This window comes from Plecotus auritus (genome assembly GCF_963455305.1).
Source record: "Plecotus auritus genome assembly, chromosome: 13".
Classification (NCBI taxonomy): domain Eukaryota; kingdom Metazoa; phylum Chordata; class Mammalia; order Chiroptera; family Vespertilionidae; genus Plecotus; species Plecotus auritus.
In genome coordinates, this window is record NC_137779.1 from 15,178,546 (window position 1) to 15,205,161 (window position 26,616).

A 26,616-nucleotide genomic window follows, 5' to 3' on the forward strand; every position below is an offset into this window, starting at 1 on the left:
CCTCCGCGTGCACATCCTGGGCAAAGCTGCCTGTTCCATATCCCTGCACAATGCTGAGACCTGCCTCCTCCACCATGTCTTCCAAGAACCAAAGAAGCCACACTGTCCGGGAAAAGAGCAGGGTAAGGGGCAGAGAATCCACAAAGTGGGTCGGTGGATCAGTCAAGAATGAAGACATCCAGGAGCATTCCAGATAGAACACTGGGGGCACAGTAGAAAGTGGGAAAAGAGTTAGCCACGTGGAGGAGGAGGAGGACAAGGACTGCTAGTGCACATGATGTGACGAGAGTGTGCAGGGGTGGGAGCGAGCACTGTGAGCCACAGTGTCCATGTTGAGGGTTTTGATCCTAAAGCCTTTGTGAAAGGGTCACTCAGCTGTGAGCACAGAACTGGGTCCTGGCCTGCAAATCCTCACAACCAGCCCCTTCTGGGACACAAAGGAGTGAGTACTGGTCAGTTAAGCCTGAAAGACCCCCCAGGAGAGAGCAGGCCTCAGAGGGTAAGTAGGCCCCAGGGAGGACTGGCTGCTGGAGGGCAGTCGCCCATGTGGGCTCACCCTGCTGGGACCAGTCACTCCTGCCTGGCACCTGGGCTCTGGCTGTCCAGCCACTGCCATCTTCAACATGGACCTCCAGACACATGCTCCAAGTGCATCCATAGAGCTGTGCTCTGGGCAACATGTTACATCTGCCTGCCATGCCTTGCCCCTTGTCACCTGGTGGATGGAGCGGTGTTGATCCTCTGCATGCCAGCTCCACTGTCAGCCCCTGACCACCCACACAGAAGCAGGTCTTCCTTCATCTCCCCTGAACACAGAGTACATGGCACACCTGTCCTGACAACTTGCTACGTGTGGGCATGGGATGCCCGTGACAGAAAACAAATGAACAGCAGGGCTTTCAAACTACCTAAGGTGTATACAGGAGGCCATATTTTCCAAAGCAGCCCTCCATACACGCCCTGAAGGAGGTTTTCACATTGTTTCCAGGCGCAAAAGACGGTTTCAGTGACGCAAACGATGCTTTCCAGGGTTCCAACAGCTGCGACGTGCCACTCCTCACAAAGGCCCACACTGACATAATCCACCCAGGTGCTTGCTCCTAACAGGATGCTGGCCCTCAGCATCCCCAGGACCGCCAGCACCCAGGTCCTGCCCAATCAGTGACCAGCACACTAGCCCGTTGACTCTCTGTCACCCAGAACCCCCAGGCCCACCCTAGTCCAGCCTCCTGTTGCCTGGTCAAAGGTACTGGCCTCCACTCGCCCCAAAGCCTATTCTCTATGCTGCCATCGCAAAATGTGACTTGGGCCACAGCTCTTCTTCCCTGCGCCCTGCAATGGCTGCCCATCCCTCAGGGAAGAGCCCCCACTTACCTTTTCCCCCAGCTCCCTCCTGTCTGTGGGACTCAGCCATTCTCAGAACAAGCCCTCTCCTCTCTCAGACTCCTCCCTACCTGGATGCCTATCACCTCCTCTACCTGACTCTCAACCCATCCTCCAGGCCTGCCCCAGTCCTCAAAGCACATCTGGGGCCTGCAGCACCCCACAGCCTGCCTGGCCTTCCACCCCCACACGTCCTGCTCATTACAGCACTCATCCACCCAGCCCTCTACCCCAAACAGAAGCTGTTCTTGTCCACTAAGCTTGGAACCACTGCCAGACTGGCCAGACCAGAGCAGTCCCTCCCAGACACCGCCAGTTCTGAGGACACAAGCCATAGATGGAGTTTTCTTCACACACCAAAGAAGCTGCAGGAAACTAACCCTAATGAGACAGGAACTAACCCAGGGTCAGTCCCCACAGCCAAGAAAGGAAAACTAGCATGGGATTGGCACTCCTGGGCAGCCCCCACCTTCGGCCTGACTCGTGACAGGGAAGCCGCGGCAAGGAGGAGCAGGGACGGTTACCACAGTCCTAGGTGCTGGCTCCTTACAGTGGGTGGGGAATAGGCACTCCTGCCACATCAGCCTGGCTTCCAGGGTTCCAGGGGCCCTGTTCCCCCCAGCCCAGTTCCCACTCCCGGCTGCCTGGCTTTATGACTTCACATGCTGAAGTCACGTGGAGATAATGCTGAGCATTCCACAAGTCCAGGGAGGCCCAGCCAGACGGCTCCCCACACTGTAAATGAGGACAATGCCTGCTGGCCCACGTGGGGAGGGGATGTAGAGGGCAGTGGCGCCAGCCACTCCTGGCACCATGGATGATGCTGCGGTCCTAAGGAAAAAGGGTTACATCGTGGGTATCAATCTTGGCAAGGGCTCCTACGCAAAAGTCAAATCAGCCTACTCTGAGCGCCTCAAGTTCAATGTGGCGGTCAAGATCATTGACCGCAAGAAAACGCCCTCCGACTTTGTGGAGAGATTCCTTCCTCGGGAGATGGACATCCTGGCAACTGTCAATCATCGCTCCATCATCAAGACCTACGAGATCTTCGAGACCTCAGATGGGCGAATCTACATTGTCATGGAACTTGGGGTCCAGGGCGACCTCCTTGAGTTCATCAAGTGCCGGGGAGCCCTGCATGAGGATGTGGCACGCAAGATGTTCCGCCAGCTCTCCTCAGCCGTCAAGTACTGCCACGACCTGGACGTTGTCCACCGAGACCTCAAGTGCGAGAACCTTCTCCTCGACAAGGACTTCAACATCAAGCTGTCCGACTTTGGCTTCTCAAAGCGCTGCCTGAGAGACTGCAGTGGGCGCATCGTCCTCAGCAAGACCTTCTGTGGGTCGGCGGCATACGCGGCCCCTGAGGTCCTGCAGGGCATCCCCTACCAGCCCAAGGTCTATGACATCTGGAGCCTGGGCGTGATCCTCTACATCATGGTCTGTGGCTCCATGCCCTACGATGACTCCGACATCAAGAAGATGCTGCGCATCCAGAAGGAGCACCGCGTGGACTTCCCGCGCTCCAAGAACCTGACGGGTGAGTGCAAGGACCTCATCTACCGCATCCTGCAGCCGGATGTCAACCGGCGGCTGCACATCGACGAGATCCTCAGCCACTCATGGCTGCAGCCCCCCAAACCCAAAGCCATGTCTTCCGCCTCCTTCAAGAAGGATGGTGAGGGCAAGTATCGGGCCGACTGCAAACTGGACACACGGCCAGGCTCATGCCCCGAGCACCGGCCTGAGCACCGGCCTGAGCACCGGCCCGATCACAAGCTGGGGGCCAAAACCCAGCACCGGCTGCATGTGGTACCCGAGAATGAGGACAAAATGGAGGACAGGCTGGCCGAGACCTCCAGGGCAAAAGACCACCATGTCTCCGGAGCCGAGGTGGGGAAGGCAGGTACCTAGGGTGCGGATGGCTGGGGGGCGTGGTGCACGGTGGCGCCCACGTAAACTAAGTAGGCAGATAGGAGCTGAAGAAGGCACAGGTGCAAGGAACAAGTAAAATCTGTCAATTAAACCACTATTTTGATTACGTTCTATTAGCTTTCTTCTACTTAGTAGCAAAGACATTAATTACTAACCAGCAAATAAACCACAAAGTGTAAACAATCATCGAGAGTGCCCCCTGAGGAGTCTTTCTCTCCAGGACTCAGCCAACCACCCTCCTTGCGGCGCAGCGTCTCCAGCACAGGGGTCCAGGGACCGGGGCTCAGGCACAAGTTCTCACGGAGAGGCCTGTGGACAAGGCGATCGCAGCCATGGACCGTCTTGCCAGGATCCCACCGGTCTCCCTGACTTGCTGGTGCCCAGAGCCTCCAGGGCTCGCCAGGTGCATGTGTCCCCCACCTCAGGTGCAGCACAGCACTCTCTGACCCCATCCCACTTCCTCAGACAGCTCTTCCTCAAAGTTCTCCTCCCCCTCCCTCCCCTCGCCCCTGGAGGATCCCCTTCATCCTCCAGGCAGGCAGCCCCAGCCAAGACCTCTGACCTGCACCCTCTCCACTGCACCCAGGTCACCCCACACAGCAGCCCTATTTTGTCACCCAGAGCACACTCCCAACAGGCCAGCCACATACTGGAAGTGGTCAGCACCTGGCCTTAGATGGCCTTGACTGGACAACATCTCTCTCTGCATCGCACTCATGCCCGCTCAGGCCTCTGCTTTCCCATTTCCTGGGGGCACCCTCAAGCCCAAGGAGACTCTTCCCCATGCGGGAAAAGTATCAAAACCCACACTTTGCGTCCCAGACCTTGGTCCAAGCTCACCTGCTAAGCCCACCCCAGCCCCATTGGTGGGCCCCAGGGCACAGCCAGGACTTGGCCCCTGGAGTTTGCAGGAACTCACTGTCGAGAAGTGCAGGCTAGCGGTGTCCAGAAGGCAGCAGGCCCTGCACCAGCCTCCGGAGGCTACTGGCAGTCAGGAGGGCAGAAGCGGACCAATGCAGGAGTACTCGGGAAGATGGTCTAGTGCGAGGGCTGGGTGTGCTTGAAGCAGGACTCGGTCTGAGGGATTCCAGGTTGCCTCCCTGAGCAGCGAGCCCCCAAGGGCACAATCTGATCCCACTTGAGGCAGAAGAGACCCATTTGGCAAGCAGCCATGGTCTTGGGCCCCCCAACTCCATGTGAAGCAGCTGGCCCTAGGCCTTCTGGGGGGTTGGGCACCAATACACTCAGGCTGTCAAGCAAGTGCTGGCTGGTGGTATAAATGGTGCTGCATGAGCCAGGCCCCATTGCTTGACATTGTGGCCCAGGTTACTGTTACCTGGGGCTACTACTGGTGGGAGTAACTGGTGGGAGATTGGTGACTGAGCATTCTCAGACTGGCAGTGCCTGCAGCATGGGGGGTGGGGGTGGGGGAGCAGGAAGATGGAGATAGCCCTGCCCCACCTGAGCTATTAACCAGGGGCTTAGAAGTCATGGTGAAGCCACTGGGAAGGAACCTCACACAGGAGTGTGGCCTGACACCTATGTAGGACCCATGCAGCCCAGGGCCCAGAGCCCCAGGTGAACCCTAGAGGCTCAATTCCCAAGGGCTCCGTCCTTCCCTCAGAGGAACAGAATTTGAGGTGGGAGTCATAGGGGACCAATATGCTGTGAGCTCAGCTTAGGTTTTAAGCCCAGGAGTGCCACAGAAAGCAATGCAGGTGGTGACAGGAAAGGTAAGACACCTAGCCCTCCAAGGATCACCCCATACAGCATCTTCTCCCGTAATCCTGAGATCTCGATGCAAGCAAAGGGACGGCCCTGCAGACTGTGCTAGGTGTTCTTTAATTCCTGTTAAATAGAAATGGGCAGGGGTTCCATAGAAAAAAGTATCAGCAAAGCCCTGGGATGCATCCAAGGGCCATGGGGTGGGTCCAGTGCCAGCCTGGCTGTGACATGGCACCTTTCTTCTGTGGCTCCTGGGACAGTCACTGCTTTTGGCCCGGGCCTGGGTCCCCAAAAGGCCGGAGTCCTCTGCTGAATGGACAACTGCCCTGCAGGCTCCACAAATATCCCATGAGCCCAGCCCGGGCCTGGCCCTAGAAGAAGTCTGAGGCTTTGCGCCGGGCAGGGAGCTGCAGCAGGTTATCTGTAATGGAGGCCGGGTCCTGGCTGAGGGGGGTGCGTGTGGCCGAGCCAGGAGCTGGTGTGCTCGTCGGGGTCTGGGGCCCGCCGGCCGGGGTCTTGAGGTGGGCAGAGCGTGCTGGGGATGGTGTGTAGCTGGCCCGCAGGGCCCGGTCTGTGTACTTGCTGGCTGTCCTGCTCACAAGGCGCTGCAGGGCTGGGGACATGGCTGGGCTCAGGCCTTTGGGGGTGAGGCTGGAATAGAGGGGGTGAGCAAGAGAGGTAGATTAGGCCTGATGGGGCACCGCCAGCAATAGGGCCTGCCACAGCTCCATAGGAAGACACACGGGAGACTCATGGTCACTCTGGGCTGAGGACACCAGTGACCTGGCATACAGCAGTGTGGCCAAATTTGAGGTAGGGTGCTGGTGCTGCCCTTGGCCATGGGGCTGGGGTGGACCCCAATTTTCTCTAAGGGGAATGATGACATCCATGATCACAGGTCTTACAAGAGCTCATAGTGGGACAACAGGCCTTAAGGTACCTTTTAGGGATGTGCCTAAAAGGTTGAAGAAAAAAACGAAGGGGGCCCCCACATCCTGGTTCATACAGGGCCTCACTCCGGACCAGGGGAGCTGCCACAGGACCCATCGAAGGACACCTGGGACTGCCCTGAAGACCGAATGTCCACACTGTTGGGGGTGGGACCAAGTGGGAGCAGGGAGAACCCCACGAGGGTCAGACAGCCCTCACCTGGCCAGGTTCTCCGTCACTCTCCGCAAGGCCTCCTGCTTCTTGGCCCGGTTCTTGGCAGCAGCCTCGTTGGCCATCTTCAGCCCCAGCCGCTCCCTGCGGCCCGGCTCCAAGATCTACAAAGTAGGTGTGTGGGTGCTCACTGAGCTGGACAGTCCCTCACTGCTGGAAGGGCTGACTCTTCCCATGGCCCCCACGATCTCAACAACCCAACATCACCTCTCCTAAAAGCCCCTGAAGGCCTCCAACCAGCTAGGCCGAGCTGCCCACCTGCCATCACGGTGCCCTCAAAGCCAGCACTGCTGAGTTAGGAACCTCACAATCTTTTAGAAAAGAGGGTCTTGTTTTAATCTGCTTCCCTCTGATTATCTTTCTGTCTTACCAACTTTCTGTATTTCTTTTGAGAACTTCCCATAATGTGTCCTTGGCCTATTTTTCTAACAAGGTGCTTACCTTGGTTTTTGTTTGTTTAGCTTTACTTACTTACTAGAGGCCCGGTGCATGAAATTCATGCATGGGTAGGGTCCCTCGGCCTGGCCATTGATCAGGGCCAATCGGGGCCATCTCGCCCAGTCTCTATCTGGCCAATCTGGGTCGGCCAACCAGCGGAGGCCGGAGGGGGGTGGGGGAGGGCGCGGAGACTGCAAGAAGTTGGCTGTGGGAGTGCACTGACCACCAGGAGGCAGCTCCTGTGTTAAGCGTCTGCCCCGTGGTGGTCAGTGCATCGTCATAACGACCAGTCGTTCAGTCAACCAGTTGTAACCATCACCAGGCATTTATATATAGAGATAGGAGCTTTATCTATGTTGGTTATATTAGGCCAGTGGTCGGCAAACTGCGGTTTGCCGCTCTGTTGACTAATGAGTTTGCCAACCACTGCCTTAGGGAAAAACACTTAAGAAACATTTTAATAATTTTAACCTGAAGTCAAAACTTCTGGGTAAGGGTAATGCCTTACGCAGTGGTCGGCAAACTCATTAGTCAACAGAGCCGCAGTCTGCCGACCGCTGTATTAGGCTATGCCATACAAATTTCCTTCCAGTTATTTGATTTCAGTTTTACGTGTGACATTTTTGGCTGCACTTCAGTTTGTCATTTCCATAGAACGTAAGCTAGACATCACTCCTTTGTGATTTCTTCCTTTGCTTTTATGTGTACAAAGCCCTTTGTACCTTAAAATCATATTAAATATTGAGCACTATTTTCTTCTCATTGTTTTATACTTATTCCCTTTCTACTTTTCCACGTTTCTGGAATACATTCTGCTATACAGATTAAGGACCTAGTTTACTTCCTTTCCAAATTACTACTCAGCACAATTTGAGTTAGCATCTCCAACACACCCTAAATTCTGACTTGAACTGAGGTTTGTTTCAAAATGTTTCTTCTTTTCTATTGACCTGTAGGTTCTAGGACCAGTGACACTCTTCTGACATATCTATTGCTTTCATATGGGAAGGCTCCTCTCTGTCTTTCCTCTCAAGTTTTCCTTGCAACTCAGAAAATTTCAGAACCGAGGTACGAAAAACCTCTGTGCACATACCTTCTAGATATGCTACCTCTCTGAACTATCAAGGCAACATGAACTCTACTACACTGGGGAGGCCACACGGCAGAGCCCACACCCTCAGGGAGGAGGGGAAGTTAGTGGTGTTCTCCTGTGGTTTCTTTGAAAGCTAAGTTACTCCTGGTTATTCTAAATTTCTGCTGCTACAGTGAGTGATATCAATTTTTTTTGTTGCATTTCAAACTGATCATTGCCAGCATTTAAGGGACTGGTTCAAGATGACTGACCCAGCCTTTTAGGTAGGCCTTCTGCATCAATCCCAAACTCCAAGCCCAATTCTTTGGGGTGTCAGAGCAGATGGGGTAATCCTGCACTCTTTGTCTCTGTGACACCACCAACCTGTCTCCCTCGACCTCCCAGCACCCCACAGTTGGTACAGGCAGCAGCCCAGCACCCAGACAGCAGAACTGCAAGCTTCCTCCTTTCACACCCTGCCAGTCACTCAGTTTCCCCAACAAACTGCGTGTAGACCAGAGAACCTCATCTTCCCAATACTTCTCTGGGACCCCACCTGCTTGCCCATTTGCCCACACCATCCTGGGCCACCCCCATCTCTGCAAGAGGCCTCTCTGTGGAAGTGCACAGCCCTTCTGAGGACATACACCCCACCCCACAGAATGCTGGGGTTCCGAGACCCTTCCCAGCCCTCAGGCCTGCAGCATAGCCCGAGCTCCGGGTCTGCCTCTGAGACCCCCAGTCATCTCTGGGCAGTCCCATCCTCTGGGACTGCAGGCTCGGAGGAGCCACAGCCATTCCCTGCCTCAGTGCCTCAGCCCCACCCAACCAGTTCCTCACTGGCAAAACCATCCATCCACCCACTGTCTTCACTGCCCTGGCACCATTTAGAAGTGCAGCGCCTGAGCAGGTGTGTGGCCTGGCACGTGGCTCGGCCCACTGGTCAGTTCTGCTTTGACAGTAGCAGCTGGGCCATCCTCTGTGCACTGAGCTATGGGTGCTCAGGAGACCACACATCCACTTGGGGTCCCATCTGTGCTCCCCTCACCACAACTCACCTTGAAGGCTGGCCCTGGTGTCCTGTCCACGTAGGGGGTTTCTGATCCTTCAACTCTCACTGGTGTGTTCTCAACCTCTCCCCAGGTCATCAGCGGAGACTCGTTCACACCTGCAGATGGAGAACCCACAGACACCTCAGGCTAGGGAACCCAGGTGGGAGCACAGCCCGGGCCCTCCCCCCCAATATAGTCCCCTCACCCACCCCCAGTGTACATTCCAGCTAACAAACACCAAGGCTGGCAGCTGACCCTCTATTCTTCCCCAGGACTCTGGAACCCTGGCCTCTCTGCCCTCTAAGAGGGAAACAAGGCCACTATGAGCCCAAGGCAGCCCCAAGCCCCTACAGCCAGGCTTAGCTTGGAGGAGGGGAGCTCCCTAGAGAAGCTGGGCTGGGTCAGTGAGGTCCCCTTCCTAGCACAGGGCCACCCCAACGGAAGAGACACTCAGGGGCTTCCAGAGATGCCGTTTCTCCCAGGACCCTGGGCAAACCCCCACATGCCCTTGCCTATGCCATGGCAACCAGCTCCCCAGAGCACAAGGGCCAGTGCATGGGAGGGCAGAGGGACAGTGTGTGTACTGCGAGGCTGTCCCCATGGCTCATACACCTTCTGTGTGAGGAGATGCAGGGCTGGGGCCCAGAGACCCCTCCTTGCAGTGCTCTCTGGATTTAGGCTTGTAAGCATGGTGCTAACACGAGACCCAGAAACATTACCCCAGGACTGAGGGCACATCCAGCCCCAGCCCAGGCCAGTGGCAGGACACAGGCTCCTGCAGCTCCCCAAGGCCTATCTTGCCCACCCCGCACAGGCCAGGCACGGCCCCTTCAGGCCCCAGGGGTAACCAGCCTCCTGCAGACAACTTGCCTTCCATGCACATCTACACAGGAAGATGTCTGCCAGGCAACCCACTGGACTACACTGCCCTCACTGCAAATCAGGCCCCAGGCATCCCCTGCACCCCTCAGCACAGCATGCTCACCACACCAGTATGTCCAGCAGAGCCCCAACACCCCTGGTTCTGACAAACTCAGTCTGTCCTGCCCAGCTCTGGGTGAGGGACAGACCACCTGGCTAAAGAAACCAGGTCCCACACATCTCAGGTCGGTCTGCCTTATAGTCCAGCCCTGTCCTTGTGGATGGGACACTGGGTCCGAGTCACACGAGGTGAGGGGCAGACCCTAGGGGAGCGCCAAGAGTGGCCAGGAACAACCGAGCAGCCCACCTCCCCCCAGGCCGTCCACAGGTGGGCCAGCTTGGCAGCAGGCGCATTTCTCACCAGGGGCAGGAGAAGGGGTGGCAACAAATCCAAATCCGCCCACTCGAGGGGATTCCTGGGGGATCAGCTCCTTGCCATCGGGGCCCACCTTGCCCTGTTTGTGCTGGAACAAGCGGAGAGACTAGTGTCAGGGGGCCCCAAACCACTCTCTCCCACTGGCAGATGGGCAGGTGCACAGGAACACAGTGGAAACACTTCCCAACCCCCGAAGAGCAGAGCCGGGTCTCTGTGGCTGGTAGCCCCATTGGGGAAAAGTAGGGAGGCCCCTGGCCCCTGCAAAGACCTTGAAGACCTGTCAGAGCAGGCATCCAAAGAAGGAAGCTCCCCTCAATCTCCCCCTCCATGCAGGGTGGGGCTCGGCCACACCCCACCTGGGATATTTTCAGGGGCTACACTAACTATGGGTGCCTGTACTCTGATTTCTTCCCATAAGGCCCCTGTAAGAGCCTCCAGAGCAGTCTCCCCACCTCCTGTCTCCCACCCTTCAGCCCCATGACCACCAGAACCGCCGTCACACGGGACTCCCACGCTTGGAAATCTGTGCTGTTTGCCACACCAAGCCCCCCACCACAGCCTACCCACTCCCTCCTTATCCCCTCCCACGCCCCAGCCCTGCCTGGTGCAGGGAAGCAGGTCTGGCCAGACTGGCCTTGCTCTCAGCAGCTGACTTTGTCTCATGCCCTTGCCCCCAAGGGAGCTGGCACCGATCTGGACCCACAGAACATGTCTGACAAAACAGAGCCCCAATGGGAGACCACATGGGTCGAGAACACACAGGACCCTGCCACACAGGGGCCCCAAATACTTCTGCACTGCTGAGCTCTGCCGAGCCCAAGAACTCATTTAAGAGGAAGAGTCAAGATCAAAGAAGTCATTTCTGCCCACAGCCAGCCCGCTGTTGGCTCCCGCCACTCACCTGGGCATTGAGGGCAGCAGCCTGCTGCAGCTGAGACCTGCTCAGGGCCTGGCTGAAGGGGTCCCTGAGGAAGCGAGTATTCTTATGCACCACCTGCCGGGGCTTCTTAAACAGCTGCTCCTCATCAGGGACGCCTGGCAGACCGAGGAGAGATGGCAGCAGGTGTCAGAGGGGTGCTCAGGGCCTGAGAGAGGCCACATCATTCCCCGCTGAACAGACACATGGAGCCTACTTCAGTCTCCACATCACAAAACCCGAACAAAGCTGGGGAGAGCCTCACTCCCTCACTGACTTCCCACACAGACCCACCTGCCCCAAACAGACCAGGACCCCTTGGAGGCCCAGAATACTAGGGAACAGATACACGCCTCGAAGTCCAGATCCAAACACCCAGCCCTGCCCACACCGACTGCTCACCCTCTGGGTAGTACATGAGGGAGTTCTTGGCCTTGTATTTCCAGGTCTCTACGCCGGCCTGGCTGCTCTCAATGGCTTGGTGCTCTGCTGATGGGAGTGCAAGATTATCTTTCTGCCTCTGCATCACATAAGGAAAAGTGAGGGTCAGAGCGCCCTAGGCACTGTGCCCTGGCCCTGGGACTTCCCCACCCCAACAGAGGGTGCTTCTGCCCCTGCACCCAGGCATACCTTCTCAAACTCTTCCTCGGCCTGGTAGAGCCAGGCATGGCGTGCCCGGCTCTTCTCCTTGGCCACCTCCATGATCTCCTGGAAGGAGGCGTTGTCCTCGCTTGTGTACCGGCTCAGGAAGACATCCAGGCTGGGCAGGGGCTCCTTCTCCTCCTCCTCTCCAGTCTCTCCTGCTCAGGGGTAAAGGGGGGTGACACAGAACCATAAATGGCACCAACACCACTTTGCAGACTGTGGGTCCTGGGAGCCGCACTTACCTACAAGCAGGGCTAGAACTCTCACACCTGATCCTGGGTCTGGTTGTGAGAGCCCACACTGCCAGACAACTCCCCACCCGGGAGCAGAATCAACCACCCCAGGTGCCCAGGGAGCCTTCAGTGGCTCTCCTCATCTGCTGGATGCCAAGTGAAGTGTGCGATCTGACTCAGACCGGAAGGGGAGCACCCACGGGTTAGAGAAAGAACAGGTTTGCCCAGGGTCCTGGGAGATATGGCAGCTCTGGAAGCCCCTGAGTGTCCCTTCCCTTGGGATGGGGTGCCATCAGTGACCCAGGTAAGGGTGAGCCCAGGCTCTCCCACCCACCGCAGCCATCCCTCCCAACCAGTGTACATTCCAGCTAACAAACACCAAGGCTGGCAGCTGGCCCTCTATCCTTCCGCAGGATTCTGGAACCCTGGCATCTCTGACCTCTGGGAGGGAAACAAGGCCACTATGTGCCCAAGGCAGGCCCAGGCCCCTACAGCCATGGGGCCTAGCTTGGAGGAGGGGCGCTCCCTAGAGAAGCTAGGCTGGGTCAGCGAGGTCCCCTTCCTAGTGCAGAGCCAGGGTAGTCTCCTAGGGGGTCAATGACCACGTGACAGAAAGAGGGCACTCACCATCCCCATCCTCCAGGCCCTGGCCCCGGCCCTGGGGCTTGTGGCCCACCACTCCAGTCCCTGTGTGCACCTCAGGGGTTTCAAATGTGGCTGGAGTCACATCTGGGGAAAGGGAGGAAATGGGGATTAGAGTGAACCTGAGGCAACAGTTCAGAGGTTGTTCCCGTCTGTGCCACCCACAGGAGTCCTCTTACAGGGCGGCGGGGGCTCTCGGGACATCTTGCCCAGAGCAGAGCCAAACTTGATGGCAATTTGCCGCATCCGTTCCAGGTCTCCATTCTCCTCAGCCTCCAGATATTCCTTCTGTGCCTGCAGCTTTTCCACGTCAGGAAAGAAGTCCCTCTGGATGACTGTCTGGAGGCCCTGTCAGGAGAGATCAGAACAAGAGTCAGAGCTGCCATCTAGGCTCCCCTGCCTCTGTCAACTGCTGCACGTGCTGAGGCCATTGCTGACCATCCACCCCCAACCTCTGTCCAGCCCAATGCTCCCGAGTTTAGGGGCATTTTCTGATGAGGACAACATCCCCGCCATGGTCGAGCAGCTCAGTTGGTTGGAGCGTCCTCCCAATGCTCCAGGGTTGTGGATTTGATCCCGTTAGGGAGTCAACCAACGAATGTATAAATGGGTGGAACAAGAAGTCCATGTTTTCTTATCTCTCTCAATAAATAAAGTTTTTTAAAAAGCATTTTAAACAACATCCCATGTGGACTTGCTGTAACATCTGACATTACTAAATGCTCCTCTGATTTTCATGAAGCCGTTCTCTCTCCCTTACTAACTGGTCATTCTCATTTGCTGGCCCCACTTCCACACCTGCTGGACCGAGGTTTTCATCAGGTTGGTGCAATTGAGGCTGGGGAGAAGGTAGATTGCCACCTTCACTCCTATTTCCAACGTAAGTCCTCGGGGCAGACGCCAGTGACTTCTGGGTCTTCCTTTACCTGGATGACTTCAGTCACTCACCCCCCACCACCAGCACGAATTGTGGTCCCCAACTCTGCACCTCCAGCCAGACCTTGCTTCTCAGCTGTACGTTTGGGCACCCAGCTGTTCACTAACGCCCCCTGTCTGTATGGCCTAGAAGCCTCCCAAACTTAACCGGTCCCACACCAAACTGACATCCTCCAATCTCCTCCTCCTGCCTGTTTGCGGCAGGATTTCAAGATGCTGCCAAAATCGCAGGACTCCCAGCCTTTGCACTTGCCATTACCGCTCTCTAGAAAGTCCTCTTTGCCACTAGCCTTCCAAACTCTCACTCATACTTTAATGGAAAACCTTGTTTCCCTAATCCCCCACACATACAAGCAGAACTGCCTCCTCTCTCACCTACAACACTGCTTCCTCCATCAAGGACACCCAGCCCCTTCTGCACTGTGTTTATTTGGCTCTCGTACCGTCCAAACCCCAAGGGCAGGGACTCGGGCTGCTTCACCTCTGCGAGAGGAGGAGAGTGCCTCAACCAGTGAGGAGGTACCCCGGAGGAGCGCGAGGGGGGTGGGGGTGGGGGTGGGGGTGGGAGGGGAGGACCCAGAAGTCGCGGGCGTCCGCACCGAGGGAGGTCTTACCTCGATGTACTCTTCCTCGTCCAAGACCTTTTGCTTCCTCGCCACAGCCCCGGCCTCCCCAGCCGCCCGCTTTCTCCCGGGCCCGGACGCGGTGGAAAGCAACAGGGCCCGGGGAGACGCACTGGGCGTCTCCATCGCTATCCCAGGACTGCTCAGAAGGCGCGTCACAGCGTCAGAGGGGCGGGACCATGCTGGCTGCACAAGCGCTTCCAACAGTTGGCCAATGGGAGAACTGCGCGTTTCGAAGGCCGACCGCGCTCCGCAATTACGTCACTACAAGCCCTCGCCCTTATGGGAATTGTAGTCTTCTCCCCACCCTTCGCTATATTCTTACGTACCCGAGCTGTGGGCACTAGGCGGCGCTGTGTTGGTGGTGGGGTTAAGGGGCGTGTCATTCACTTTAACAGTGAAAAGTTCCTGCATTAAGTAAGGCCTTGGCATTCCAATTTTTGGCAAATAATCGCTGCATATGCTTCCATATTATCAACAAAAATACACACTTCAAGAATTTTGGTTATATACATGTTTCAAAGCTTTTATTAAAATTTTATGCAAGAGGGGACCCTTTTCCCCTCCCTACGTGGGAGTCCATTCTATGGGACTCTTTCCCTCTCCCCACGTGGGAGTCTGTACTTATTCTTCAATAAATCTCCACCTTTGCCATAAAAAAAAATTTATGCAAGAAAAGAACTCTAAGACAATTCTTTCTTGATAGTTATCTAACAAAAGAAAAAAGAAAGCAAAATATGATGGTTCAATAAAGAAATATCTGGTTTAAAATGTTCAGGTCCCTGGGGGCGCAGGAGAGGGCAATGGGGAAGAAAAAAAGAAAATTAAAAAAAAATTCAGATCCCTAAATGCCAGAGTGGGCTCCCAGAAGAGGGTTAATTCTCATTGAAGTGGACCAGAAAATTGCCTAAGCATTTTGCAGGACTGATAATTTCTTCTCAAAAGGAGGTTGAGAATTAATGTCAAAAAAGTGTTATCCCAAAATGATTTAGTACAATAAGCAGTCATTCCTTTATTCACTGGGGATTCCATGGTGATGGTTCCTGCCCTCACAGAGCTAACAGTCCAATGAGGAAGACAGACTCTGGTTAGGTCACTCCAAGAATAAGCTTAGAACTGCAGTTGACAGGAACAAGAAAAGTTTGTACTTGAGGAATCTCCAGTCAGGGGAAGTTTTCCCAGGCAGGGGGTGATTGCAGATCCAAATGATGAACAGGCATTGATCAGGTGGAGAGGGAAAAGCATGGGCAAAGAGCAGCAGGAGAGAGAAGACCTTTGTGGTGTTTTTATTTTTTTAATATATTTTATTGATTTTTTACAGAGAGGAAGGGAGGGGGATAGAGAGTTACAAACATCGATGAGAGGGAAACATCGATCAGCTGCCTTCTGCACACCCCCTACTAGGGATGTGCCCACAACCAAGGTACATGCCCTTGACTGGAATTGAACCTGGGACCCTTCAGTCCACAGGCCGACGCTCTATCCACTGAGCCAAACCAGTTAGGGCGGGAGAAGACCTTTGGATATGCAGAGTACAAGGAGCAGTGAGGTGTGAGATGATGCCAGAGAGGCAGGCCAGGCTGCAATCGATGGAACCTTGTGGACCATGGGGCAATGGGAAGCCCTTGGAGTGCTGTAGTCAGGGGAGAGGCAGGTTCAGACTTGCAGACGTTATGCAGAATAAATGAAAAAGGAACCAGAGTGGATAGAGGTGGCAAGACTGAAGGTGGCTGCAACGGTCAAGGTGAGAGATGATGGAGGTGTTTATCAGGTTGGTGCAACTGAAGCTGAGGAGAAGGTAGGTTCTGGGATTGTTTTTGGAAGTTGAGATCAACTTGCTGTTGGCATGTGTCTGGTTAGTGAGAAAGAGGCGGGGGCAGGGTAATTGCCCACCTTTGGTTCATGCACCTGGTACGTACGGGGGAAGAGCTCACCTTCCTAGGACAAGGTGACTTAGAGGACCTGTGAGCTTCCAGGTAAAGTAGTCAAAGGGCCCTGACCAGTTTGGCTCAGTGGATAGAGCGTTGGCCTGCGGACTGAAGGGTCCCAGGTTCGATTTTGGTCAAGGGCATGTATATTGGTTGCGGGCACACCCCCAGTGGGGAGTGTGCAGGAGGCAGCTCATCGATGTTTCTAACTCTCTATCCCGCTCCCTTCCTCTCTGTAAAAAAATCAATAAAGTATATTTAAAAAAAAAAAAAGTAGTCAAAGGGACAGTTGGCCATAAATATCTAGTTTTGGGGAGAGGCCTGGGCTGGGTATGTAAATGTGGCAGCTGAGAATGGAAGAGATAGACCAGGGTGAGAATGGAGATGAGAGGGGGGTGCCTGAGACTCAGCCTCAAGGATACCTACTAGTATGTTAACAGCCAGCTGTGAAGGTGAGCCTGCCCAAGAGCAGCTAGAGAGAAAGGAGAAAAATCGAAAGGGCAACATAGCCACCCGTCCCTTGAAGATGGAACTCTAATCCTGGCTGCCCCGCACAAAGACAAATAACCACTCGGCCAAGGAGGACAAAGGTCCAGTAACCCAGCGAGATGAGCGTGTCCCAGCCTGCAGGGGAGCTCCACAGGACGACTGTGCAGTGGCCAAGGATAAGGCCAGGATTCAGGGAAAAGAGCTTGGTGACAGCCAGAGTGTGCGTCCTGGGGGTGAGGCAACAGCTGCTGTCTTGGCGGCACCCGGCAGTTTTAGGGCAGCCCTGGCTGGGAACACCATGCCTGCTGGGTGCTATCTGAGCTGGCCAGCCTTGGACAGTCCCAAGAGCTGCAGCCCTGACTTCTGTGACTTTTATGGAAAGTAAACTGTGTCTCCTGCCAGATACTCCTCCCATACTCCCCCCAGGACCTGTGAGGGGTCAGAGCAAAGTCCTCAAGCCAGAGGACGGGGGTGTTAGGTTCCTTGGGCCCACTGTTGGGTCTACTTGGGAGCTGAAGTCATATTTCCACACTATCCTTCAGCCAGGGGGCAGGATGATGGAAGGGAAAGCAGACATTTTCAAGGCAATGTGTGTGTGGGTAGGTCTCCCCAATTGAGCTTCCTCTTGTCCTACAGGGTGGCAGAGATTGACCGCTGAGAGGGAGGCAGACACCACAACATGGAAATCTGCCCCCAGGGAGGAAGCGAAGGACGCCCCCAACCCGCCATGAAGCAGCATGTAGAGGCCAGTGCAGGCCTCCAGGGTGCCAGACCAGTACTGGTAGGGCAGTCTGCTCTGCTGAGGGGCACCCTGGTGCAGGGGCTGAGTACTTACCGGACTGTGCTCCCCAAGACAAGCTGCCCGCCCCCCTCCCTGGGAAGGAGAGAGAAGGGACAGGTTCCTGCTGGGTGTGGGAGTGGAGCCAGGGCAGACTTCGGACTCAAATGCTTTTTGTTTGTTTGTTTTGTTATCCTCACCGGAGGATTTTTAGAGAGTGGAAGGGAGGGGGAGAGGGGGAGAGAGAGAGAGAGAGAGAGAGAGAGAGAGAGAGAGAGAGAGAGATCCGTGTGAGAGAGACACATCAATTGGTTGCCTCCCATCCAGGGTCAGGTCTCGAGCCTGCAACGGAGGTACCGCCCTTAACGGGAATCGAACCTCTTCAGTCCAAGGGCTAACGCTCTATCCACTGAGCCAAACGAGCTAGGGTGTTTTGTGGTGTTGTAGTTGCTTGTTTGTTTTCCGTTGTTGCAATAGGCTCACAGGAAAGGTCTGAGCATGGAACCCAGTGCACTGTCTTCGAGCTGGCAGCAACCCCAGGATGCACAGACACCACCCACCCTGCCTCCAGGTCCGGGGGTCACATCCAGGGTGCAGAGAGGAGGGGGGCCAGCATGCCCAGGAAAAAAAGGAGGATTCTAGGTCCCCTATCGACAGCGGGCGGTTCCTGTCCTCTGGGCGGGGTTCGTGCCTGGGAGGAGGGGTGAGGAAGCCGACCTGCTGTGTCCCCCTGCCCCCAGGCCTCTAGCCCGCTGGCCATGGGACAGCAGAGCGCACCTCGGTCCTCGGAGTTCTCTCCAGGCGGCGCAGGGACACACACGATCCTGCTGCCTCGAGCACTAGCTCCAGGAGACAGGAAGCTGTGCAGACGGCAAGAGGCAGGGGTCCTCCCTCAACTCCTTTTCGGGCAGGACTGCCCTCTCTCCGAGCCGCCCCGGGGCCAAGCCGAGGAGCAGCTCGCGAAGGATGAGCAGCTCGCGGAGGATCAGCAGCTCTCCTTGGGTGGCTTCTTGGCTCCGGGCAGGAGCCTCGCAGCCACAGACGCCCGCTTCTGGTGTCGCCATTTGGCCCGGCGGTTCTTGAACCAAACCTGAGGAGGAGGATGAAATGCTCAGGCAGGACCTGCGTCCCGCCGGGCTCCCATAGGTGGGGGTCCCGACAGGCGTGTGGGCGGACCAGCGCTGCGGAGCCGGCGTGGGGTAGCAGCTGCGGCCACGGTCCGGCTCGCGGGACGGGAACCCCTTTCCCACTCGGACCAGCCATCCCTCCCCAACCCCTTCCCACCCCCACCTCCGCCCCGCGGCGCCCCTCCTGCCGCTCTGTGGTCTTCTGAGCTTCCCAAATTCTGGAACTGGAACGCGCGCCTCATTTACCATCAGGGGAAAATAAAGTTTAAAACAAAGGAAAGGAAAACTAGCCTCACCTCTCCTCTAGTTCCAAGAACATTTCCCCACACGTGCCTGTCCCCGCTGGCTCCTCGCCCCTTGGCTGTCCCGGTGCCTCCCGCCCCTCCTCCCGCCGCGTCCCCGCCCCTGCACCAGAGTGGACTTTCTGAGAGGAGGAGGAGGAAGCCAGCCGCCCGGACCCTGGGACCCTCCCGCAGCCCAGCAGGCGGGCCCCACCTCCACGCGTTCCTCGCGCAGGCGGATGCGGCCGGCCAGGCGCTCCCGCGTGCCCACGTCGGGGTACTGGTTCTGCAGGAAGAGCGCCTCCAGCGCCTGCAGCTGCTCCTCGCTGAAGATGGTGCGGTGGCGTCGCGTGCGCCGCTGCGGGCCGGGGCCGCCCGTGCCGGGCAGTGCCCCGGAGCTTCCGGGCGGCACGGCCAAGGGCAAGGGCGCCGAGGGCCCCAGCCTCAGCGGCCACGGCAGCCGCGCGCCTGCGGGGCGAGGGCGTGGTGAGGCGCGGGGCGGGGGTCGCGCTCTGCACCGACCTCGCGGTGACCCCGGACCTCCCTCGCCCGCGCCCCGCGGCCACTCACCCAGCCTGGCTGCCGGCTCCGGGGGCCTCAGGGGACCGCAGCAGCAGCAGCAGGCGCAGGGCGCAGCCTCGGGCGCCCCAGGATCCCCGGGCTCCGCAGGGCTTTGGCGGCCGGCTGGCTGCGGCGGGCGGGCAGCCCGGGCCGGGGGCCTTCTCTCGGGCAAACTGGAGAGGATGTGCTCGATAGAGAAGGGGCAGGGCCCTCCGGGGCCCCTGCGGCTCGTCGCGCCCCCCGCCGCCGCCATTTCGGCCCGGCCCGGCCGCCGCCGCCGCATCTGGAATATATATACGTCGGGGGTGGGGGGAGCGCGCGATAATCCCCGGGCCGGGCGCCTAGTCCACGCGGGCTAATCCCGCCGCGTGGCCAGGAGCTCGTTAATCCCCGACAGCGGCGGCGGGAAATGCTGTCTCGCCACGGCGCGCGGGGGCTAGCGAGCCTTGGGGATGGGACCCGCAGGAAGTTCTGAGAGCCTCCCACCGCCCCGGAGCCTGGCCACCTCGCCTTGCTGCTAGGGTAGCGCCCCGAGGACGCCCTCACCCTGGCAGCCCTCAAAGCGTAGCGGCGCCGCTGGGCCAGACGCTGGGTCCCCTCCTCCTGTAGCTAAGGAGGCCGGGCTGCTCCTAGTCCCCATCGGGACCCTACCGAGGCGGATGAACTGGTCAGAAGAAACCCACCCCAACTGCGCAGCCTCCTAGCCCCATCACTACTGGGCCCCAACCTCAAAGGGGCCTGGCACTACGATCCCAACCAAACTCTTGGGCCCCAAACTTCCCACCCGCTTCGGGGCCCAGTCTTAGCCTCCTGGAGGAAACGGGTGAGGGCAAGAGCTATGTCCCCAATTCCCTGCCTTCTCTCCTGGGTCAGGGGAGCCTATACAAGCCCTAAATCACATGGCATTGGTTTGGGGGCTGGGCAGTGAGTGGGAGCTGGAAGAACCTGCTGAGACTGACAGTGTGTCATAGAGGAAAGTGAGGAAAATGCTATTGGAACATGGAGGGAAGGAGACCCTTGTCAGAGCGGCAAGAATTTAGCAACATTGTGACCTGCAGTAGAGCAGGAAATAGGAGATAGAAAATGTACCTAATGAATGAGATGATCTAGCTAAGGCAATGCCCAGAGGGCATGTTGAAGGAGCTGCCTGGCTTCTTCTAGTTGCCCTCAATGAATGGAAAGGAGAGAACTGAGCGGCAGAGGGAAACGTTAAATACAAAGAAGCCAGCCTACTGAGTTAAACACAGTCACCTGCATGAACCAGCAGTTCCGTTCCTGGGGATTCACCCCAGAGAAGTGAAAACTTCTGTTCATACAAATGCTGCCTACGAGTGTTTTAGAGCAACTTTATTCATCACCGCCAAAGCGTACAAACCCAGAAGCCCATCAGCTGGTGAGTGGATGCATGCACTGAGGTCCACCATGCCAGGGAGGAACCAGAGTGACAGTGACACACAACACAGTGTATCTTAGAGACATGTGCTGAGTGAAAGCCCATCGAAAAAGGCTGCATCCTTGTGATTCTATTTATGTGACACTTTGGAAAAGGCAATGTCAGAGTGACAGAGAACAGATCATTGGTTGGGGTGGAGGGGGACCAAAGTGAGTTGTTTAGGGTGAGGGAGCACCCAAGGGAGACGGAAGAGGAGAGAGGAAGATGCTGAGAGGGAGGCCAGCTCCACTTTGGCTTGGGGTGTCTGGAGTCACCTTGAGTGAGGTCTGGGGTGCACAGCTTACCCCGTCAGGGTGCCTCCCATCTGGCCAACGCTCCAGTGAGTCACCAGCTCACATCTTGGGGGTGGAGGGGTTCTGGGTGTGTCCAGCCCGCTGCTTCTCAAATTAGACTCGCTGCATTCAGACTCCCCAGGATTCTGGTGGGGCACAATTTCCGAGCAGAGGTAGGAGAGGAAGGATGATAGACAGGCGTCGGCCTCTGATGCACGAGTTGGTTGTGAGGCTGTACCAGGCTCCCCTTCTCCCAGGAGTGGCAAGTGCCTCTGAAGGTGTAGGTGGCTCACCTGATGGGTTGAGCCCGATTCTCATCTTTGAGGTCATCCAGTGGATGGGGAGATCTAACATCCCGCTCCCAGGACCTGAGCTTGGTACCCCTGCCAGGGCGGGGACCCCTCTGCTGTCTTGAGAGCCGAGTGGCCCGGCAGCTATCGTGGTTTCTGTTTTTGTGCCACTTTTGCTGTGTTCCTGGTGAAAGCAGCCCCTCCAAGACCCAGAACCTGAAGTCACAAGGATGTGAACACAGATTCCCCAGCTGGGTCCCTGTGAATACTGGGGAGTGGGGCTCCCCATCTTCATCCCCAGGGCCAGCCCCATGTTTTCCAGCAATTGGAAACCCAGCACCATGTCACACCAGTTCTCTACGTGCCTCTTCCCTCTACTTCCTTGTCTCCGAAATTCTGTTCTGGCTGTCCCGGCCCCAGAACCAACCGACGCAACTGTTTGCTGTGGCCCCGGGGTCCCTGTCTTCTTTCCTTCAGCACTGTCCCTTCCACACCATGTGGATGATGTGCTGCTCCATAGAAGCCTGCCCTTTGGGGACTTTCCCCTCATCACTACTGTTCAGGGCCACCCGAGGTGTCAGCAAAGGAGGCCACATGGGTATGGCAGTCATTTGCTCAGGCAGCTTACTTGTGTCTGGGTTTGCTGGGAGCTGATCAGGCAAAGCCTCTTCCATTGTGTGACAGTACCTTAAGCTTTGGTGGTTCAGACAGTCTCCAGCTCTGATGAGCCATTTTGGCCACATGGTCACTTGATAGCCCAAGGTCAGATGCTCAGTTTCTGCCAGGGGCCAGTAACGTGCCAGGAGGTGGTTTGTGAATGGCGTGTGGTACAGCCTCACTCCAGAACCCTAGGAGTTTACACTGTAACTCTCCCACCAAAAACTATCCAAGACTCCACGTGACAACTTTCTCTGCTGTAGCATTCGCCAGGGGTTCTGCCAGGTCACAGAGCTGCTTGTGCTAAAGCCTGGGCCTGCTGCAAACTCCTTTTCTGCTCTGGACTCTACTCAGCACAGGCATGCTCTGTCTCATGCAACAAATGGCTGGGGCAGTATTCCTGAGCTCAGAGCATGCTGCCTCCAAAATCCAGAGAAACCTGGATAGGGCTGACACTCTATCCACTGAGCCAAACCGGCCAGGGCAATAAAGATAAATTAAAAATATATATATTATTCTTGCCCTAACTGGTTTGGTTCAGTGGATAGAGCGTCAGCCCTCAGACTGAAGGGTCCCGGGTTTGATTCTGGTCAAGGGCATGTACCTTGGTTGCGGGCTCAATCCCCAGTAGGGGGCGTGCAGGAGGCAGCTGATCAATGTTTCTCTCTCATCAATGTTTCTAACTCTCTATCCCTCTCCCCTCCTCTCTGTAAAATCAATAAAATATATCCTATATAATAAAAGCCTAATACGCTAAGTGTCTGGTCATCCAGTCCGCCGTTCAACCAATCAAAGCGTAATATGCTAATGATATGCGAAGGCCGCTCAACTGCTCGCTATGTTGTGCACTGACCACCAGGGGGAAGATGCTCCGACCGGTAGGTGAACTTGCTGCTGGGGTCTGCTGATCAAGACTGAGCTAAATGGGCTGGACACGCCCTGGAGCCCTCCCACAGTCCCTCCCAGGCTGGCCAACCTCCTATGTTCCTACCCAGCCCCGATCCATGCATTGGTGGGGTCCCTCGGCCTGGCCTGTGCCCTCTCGCAATCCAAGACTCCTCGGGGGATGCTGGAGAACTGGTTTCGGCCCAATCCCCCAGGCCAGGCCAAGGGACTCCACTGGTGCACTAATTTGTGTGCGGGGCCTCTAGTTAAAAAAAAAAGATTATTCGCCCTGACTGGTTTGGCTCAGCAGATAGAGCGTCAGCCTGCGGACTGAAGGGTCCCAGGTTCGATTCCAGTCGAGGGCATGTGCCTTGGTTGCGGGCACGTCCCTAGTGGGAGGTGTGCAGGAGGCAGCTGATCGATGTTTCTCTCTCATCGATGTTTCTGGCTCTCTATCCCTCTCCCTTCCTCTCTGTAAAAAATCAATAAAATATATTTTTTTAAAAAAAGATTATTCTTTTCCCTGTTGTATTGTTTTTGCACTCCATAAATGAGAGGGACTTCTTTATTCTGAATTATTGATCTATGTGCCTCCCCTATAGCAGTACTACACTGTTTTGATCACTGTAGCCTTGCAGTCAGTTTTGAGACAGGGAAGTGTGAGCTCTCCAACTTTGTTATTTTTCAACATTGGTTTTTACTGTTCTTGTTCTCTTGAATTTCCATATGCATTTTTAAATATTTTTTTTTTATTTCAGAGAGAAAGGGAGAGGGAGAGATAAAAACATCAATGATGAGAATCATCGATCAGCTGCCTCCTGCACACCCCCAAATGGGGATCAAGCCCTCAACCTTGGCATGTCCTCTGATCAGGAATTGAACCTGGGACCCTTTGGTCCTTGGGCCAATCAATGCTCTATCCACTGAGCCAAACCGGCTAGAGTGGAACCAGCCTTTTATGCCCCATGCTCCGCTGTCCTTGTCTGAGCTCTGCCTCCAGCTTTGGAGGGTTCCTGTGTGAGCGGCTCCATCACCCAGGACAATGCTCCAAGATGGAAGCTGTTGTGTGCCATTAGCTACCAACACTCAGAGAAGCAGATGGATGCACTGACCACTGAAGGGGTCCGGACAAAGTCCCCAAGACAATACCCACCAGTGTCTACTTCTCCCCTTCAGTGAAAGGCCCGCCTTCCCACCTACCTGCCTGGGTAGACACACACCTAGACTCCTGTTCTCCTTGGTAAATGCACAGCTGTCTACCCAGGAAAGTGGTCCACCCACTCACCTGTGCACCTTGGTAAGCCTTCACCTGCTCCAGAGCTGCTTAAGCCTCCAACCCTCCAACAGTGCTTGGTATTTCCCTTGCGTTCCACCCCCAAGTCTCATTGGTTCTCTTGTTCACATCTGAACCTCTGCACTGCCCCCTTCTCAGTGCCAGCCACCGAGGCCTGCCACCTGTGCCCCCACCATGGCCGTCCAACCCACTCCTGGCCACTTTCCCCTCCTGACACCCTCTTCCAAGTGAGCCTGCTACAGAAGCAGTGATCTCTGCAAACACATCCAATCATGATGCTTCCCTGCTCCAAACTCTCAGGATAAGAGGATCAGCTGTCCATCTCCGTGGTCCCTCAGTCCTTGCACTTTGCCACCTCTGTCCATCTGCCCCATTGGGCCTCTGCCTCCTCTCTCCAGCTGTCCAGGCTCCAAGTCAGCTTCTCCAATTCGCACAGCTTGCAGCCAGCTTGGCTCCTCTCAACCACCCTGGGGCTCAGTGTAGCCTCCAAAGAGGGGCCCTGCCATCTTACTCCACCTGCCTTCCACCGGAAATCCCAGGCTTCCTCCGTCTGCACACCCTCACTGACAATGCTAGCTGCCGTCACTTCTGTTTCCCAGGCTGAAGAGCAGGCCCAGCTGCTTCCAGGACTGGTCAAAGCGGGTCAGTGCCAAAAGGGAGGGGCAGGGCCTGTGGGGGGCTGAGGGACCATCAGGGGCCATGGAGGAATGGATGTGCAGATTAGTCCTGAAAGACCACTGACTTTGGACAGAGGCCAGGACAGAAAGGCAGGCCCAGCAAGGTCCAGGGGGGTTGGGGGTTAAGTCCCAGCAAATGCAGGAGTGAGGCTAGAGGGGAGTGGGGTGCATGTGGTCCCTCAGCATCCAGCTGAGATGGCAGCCAGGATGGAGGTGGGGAGGGGGTCCTGGGTGCAGCTCAGGGCTGTGGAAGGAGGACATGGGATGGAGGTGGGGAGCTAGGGATGCCCTCTGTTCTTGGAAACCTCCTCCCTCCTTCTTCTCCCACCCCCACTTGGGCCCTCTCTCCCACCTTCCTCTGCAGCCTGCAGCAGGCGATGCCATCAGGATTCCCGATTGCTTTCTTTCATCCCGGTGCCTTTCTGTGCAGCAAACGGCCAGCTAATGCCTCCTTTATCACGGAATTAGGGGATTTAGGACCTATTTCACAAAGAGGCCCTCGATAGCGGCCCTAATCAAACGCCAATCAGCCCGATCTCCAGCGGGACTGGAAAGAAAGCGAGCGAGCGCTGGAGATTAGCGCAGCCCAGCGGCCAGGCCCGCAGGGCGAGATAGCATCGCCCAGCCATGGGGCTGAAGCCGCCAGGGAGGCTGGCTGGGGCCTTGGAGAAAGGCCTGAGAAAGGCCGGCTTAGCTGCTCGGCGCTGGGGATTCTGAAGCCATTAGAGGGGATTAGCACCTGGGTTAATCTACTTTGGCCGCTCAATTGTCCGCAGGGAATGGGAGGTAGACACCTCAGCGGAGAACCATGGGACCTCTGCAGTGCAGGCCCTGAGGCTGGTCTCGGTTTCCCCACCGTCACCAGGCTAAGCCCTGTCCTGAGGACCAGAGGGAGGAATGAAAGCCACGGTCTGTCCGGCCAGCGCTGATATGTGGACCCAGCCCAGCAGGTGTGAGTGAATCCTGGCTCTTGGCTCCAATCTTTGCAAACCCTGCCCGCCTTCCAAGGAAATCAGGGATACCTTTGCCCCTCTGCCCAGTCACCCCTCCCTTCTCCCGGCCAGCAGGGGGAAGGACACCTCCCTCTCCCCACTCCACCGTTGTGACTCGGTGTCAGCCTACCCACGGAGCTTGGCTTCTCAGCAAGGCATACACCCCTCCCCGTCACACATGGCCAGGAAGCAGGTCTCAGACGGGGGGGGGGGGGGGTGGTGGTGGTGGTGCGGGATGATGACAGACACCAGCACAGAGCCACCGCTTGCAGACTCTCCTTCTTTCCCTAAGGGACATGTTTGTTGTTTGTCTTTGATCCACTAGCTGACATCTGATTAATGCTTCCTGCCCCACCCCCACCCCCTTATCTCCATCCACCTCTCACCAGGTGGGACTGGGTGGGGCTGTGCAAGCCTGGGCTCCCAGAGCTCCCAGATGGGTCCTTTTTTTTTTTTTTTTTTAAATATATTTTATTGATTTTTTACAGAGAGGAAGGGAGAGGGATAGAGAGTTAGAAACATCGATGAGAGAGAAACATCTATCAGCTGCCTCCTGCACACCCCCTACTGGGGATGTGCCCGCAACCAAGGTACATGCCCCTGACCGGAATCGAACCCGGGACCCTTCAGTCCGCAGGCCTACGCTCTATCCACTGAGCCAAACCGGTTTCGGCCCAGATGGGTCCTTTGTGTGTGCCTGGGTTTTCCCATCTGAGAAATGGGCTGGCGGAGAGGAGGAAAGGTCTATCCAGGAGGTACCACTGTCCAGTTGTGCAGCCTGTGCTCACTGCTGCCTCCTGTAGGGCCCCACCCAGCCCCCACTCCTCTTGGGTGGAAATGACAGACTCCCACAGTGGGGGACTCAAAGGGGTGA

The 26,616-nt window shown here is 56.4% G+C and overlaps 3 protein-coding genes across 4 annotated transcripts; 1 reads left to right on the forward strand and 2 right to left on the reverse strand.

The window, feature by feature from the left end:
* Positions 1 to 2,196: 2,196 nt before the first annotated feature.
* On the forward strand, positions 2,197 to 3,297 carry LOC308238141 (testis-specific serine/threonine-protein kinase 2; the record flags this gene model as incomplete). The annotated part of the gene is made up of 1 exon (XM_080649792.1): positions 2,197 to 3,297. The coding sequence occupies one exon, from the start codon at positions 2,197 to 2,199 to the stop codon at positions 3,295 to 3,297; it is 1,101 nt and encodes a 366-aa protein (XP_080505918.1).
* A 1,843-nt stretch (positions 3,298 to 5,140) lies between these two features.
* Positions 5,141 to 14,202, reverse strand: ESS2 (ess-2 splicing factor homolog). Of its 2 annotated transcripts, XM_080649901.1 has the most exons (11): positions 14,050 to 14,202; positions 12,679 to 12,847; positions 12,485 to 12,586; positions 11,610 to 11,779; positions 11,382 to 11,499; positions 10,965 to 11,098; positions 10,049 to 10,151; positions 8,773 to 8,882; positions 6,193 to 6,308; positions 5,414 to 5,694; positions 5,142 to 5,323 (listed from the first exon to the last, which is right to left on the reverse strand). In XM_080649901.1, exons 1-10 carry the CDS (start codon positions 14,182 to 14,184, stop codon positions 5,415 to 5,417), a joined length of 1,437 nt encoding a protein of 478 aa, XP_080506027.1. In that variant the 5' UTR covers positions 14,185 to 14,202; the 3' UTR covers positions 5,142 to 5,323; position 5,414. The 2 variants fall into 2 exon arrangements, with proteins under 2 accessions (XP_080506026.1, XP_080506027.1); XM_080649900.1 differs by having other exon boundaries at positions 5,141 to 5,694.
* A 4,036-nt stretch (positions 14,203 to 18,238) lies between these two features.
* GSC2 (goosecoid homeobox 2) lies at positions 18,239 to 19,475 on the reverse strand (the record flags this gene model as incomplete). Its single annotated transcript, XM_080650032.1, has 3 exons — positions 18,239 to 18,343; positions 18,876 to 19,129; positions 19,232 to 19,475. 3 exons carry the CDS (start codon positions 19,473 to 19,475, stop codon positions 18,239 to 18,241), a joined length of 603 nt encoding a protein of 200 aa, XP_080506158.1.
* Between the last annotated feature and the right edge of the window lie 7,141 nt (positions 19,476 to 26,616).

Excerpts from the sequence above, each read along its gene's own strand:
- ESS2 (XM_080649900.1), bottom strand. The coding sequence starts at position 14,184 with ATGGAGACGCCCAGTGCGTCTCCCCGGGCCCTGTTGCTTTCCACCGCG. Across the intron at positions 11,780-12,484 it reads GGGCCTGGAGGATGGGGATG|GAGAGACTGGAGAGGAGGAG; the intron begins GTGAGTGCCCTC and ends ACCCCTGAGCAG. Across the intron at positions 10,152-10,964 it reads CTGCTGCCCTCAATGCCCAG|CACAAACAGGGCAAGGTGGG; the intron begins GTGAGTGGCGGG and ends CGCTTGTTCCAG.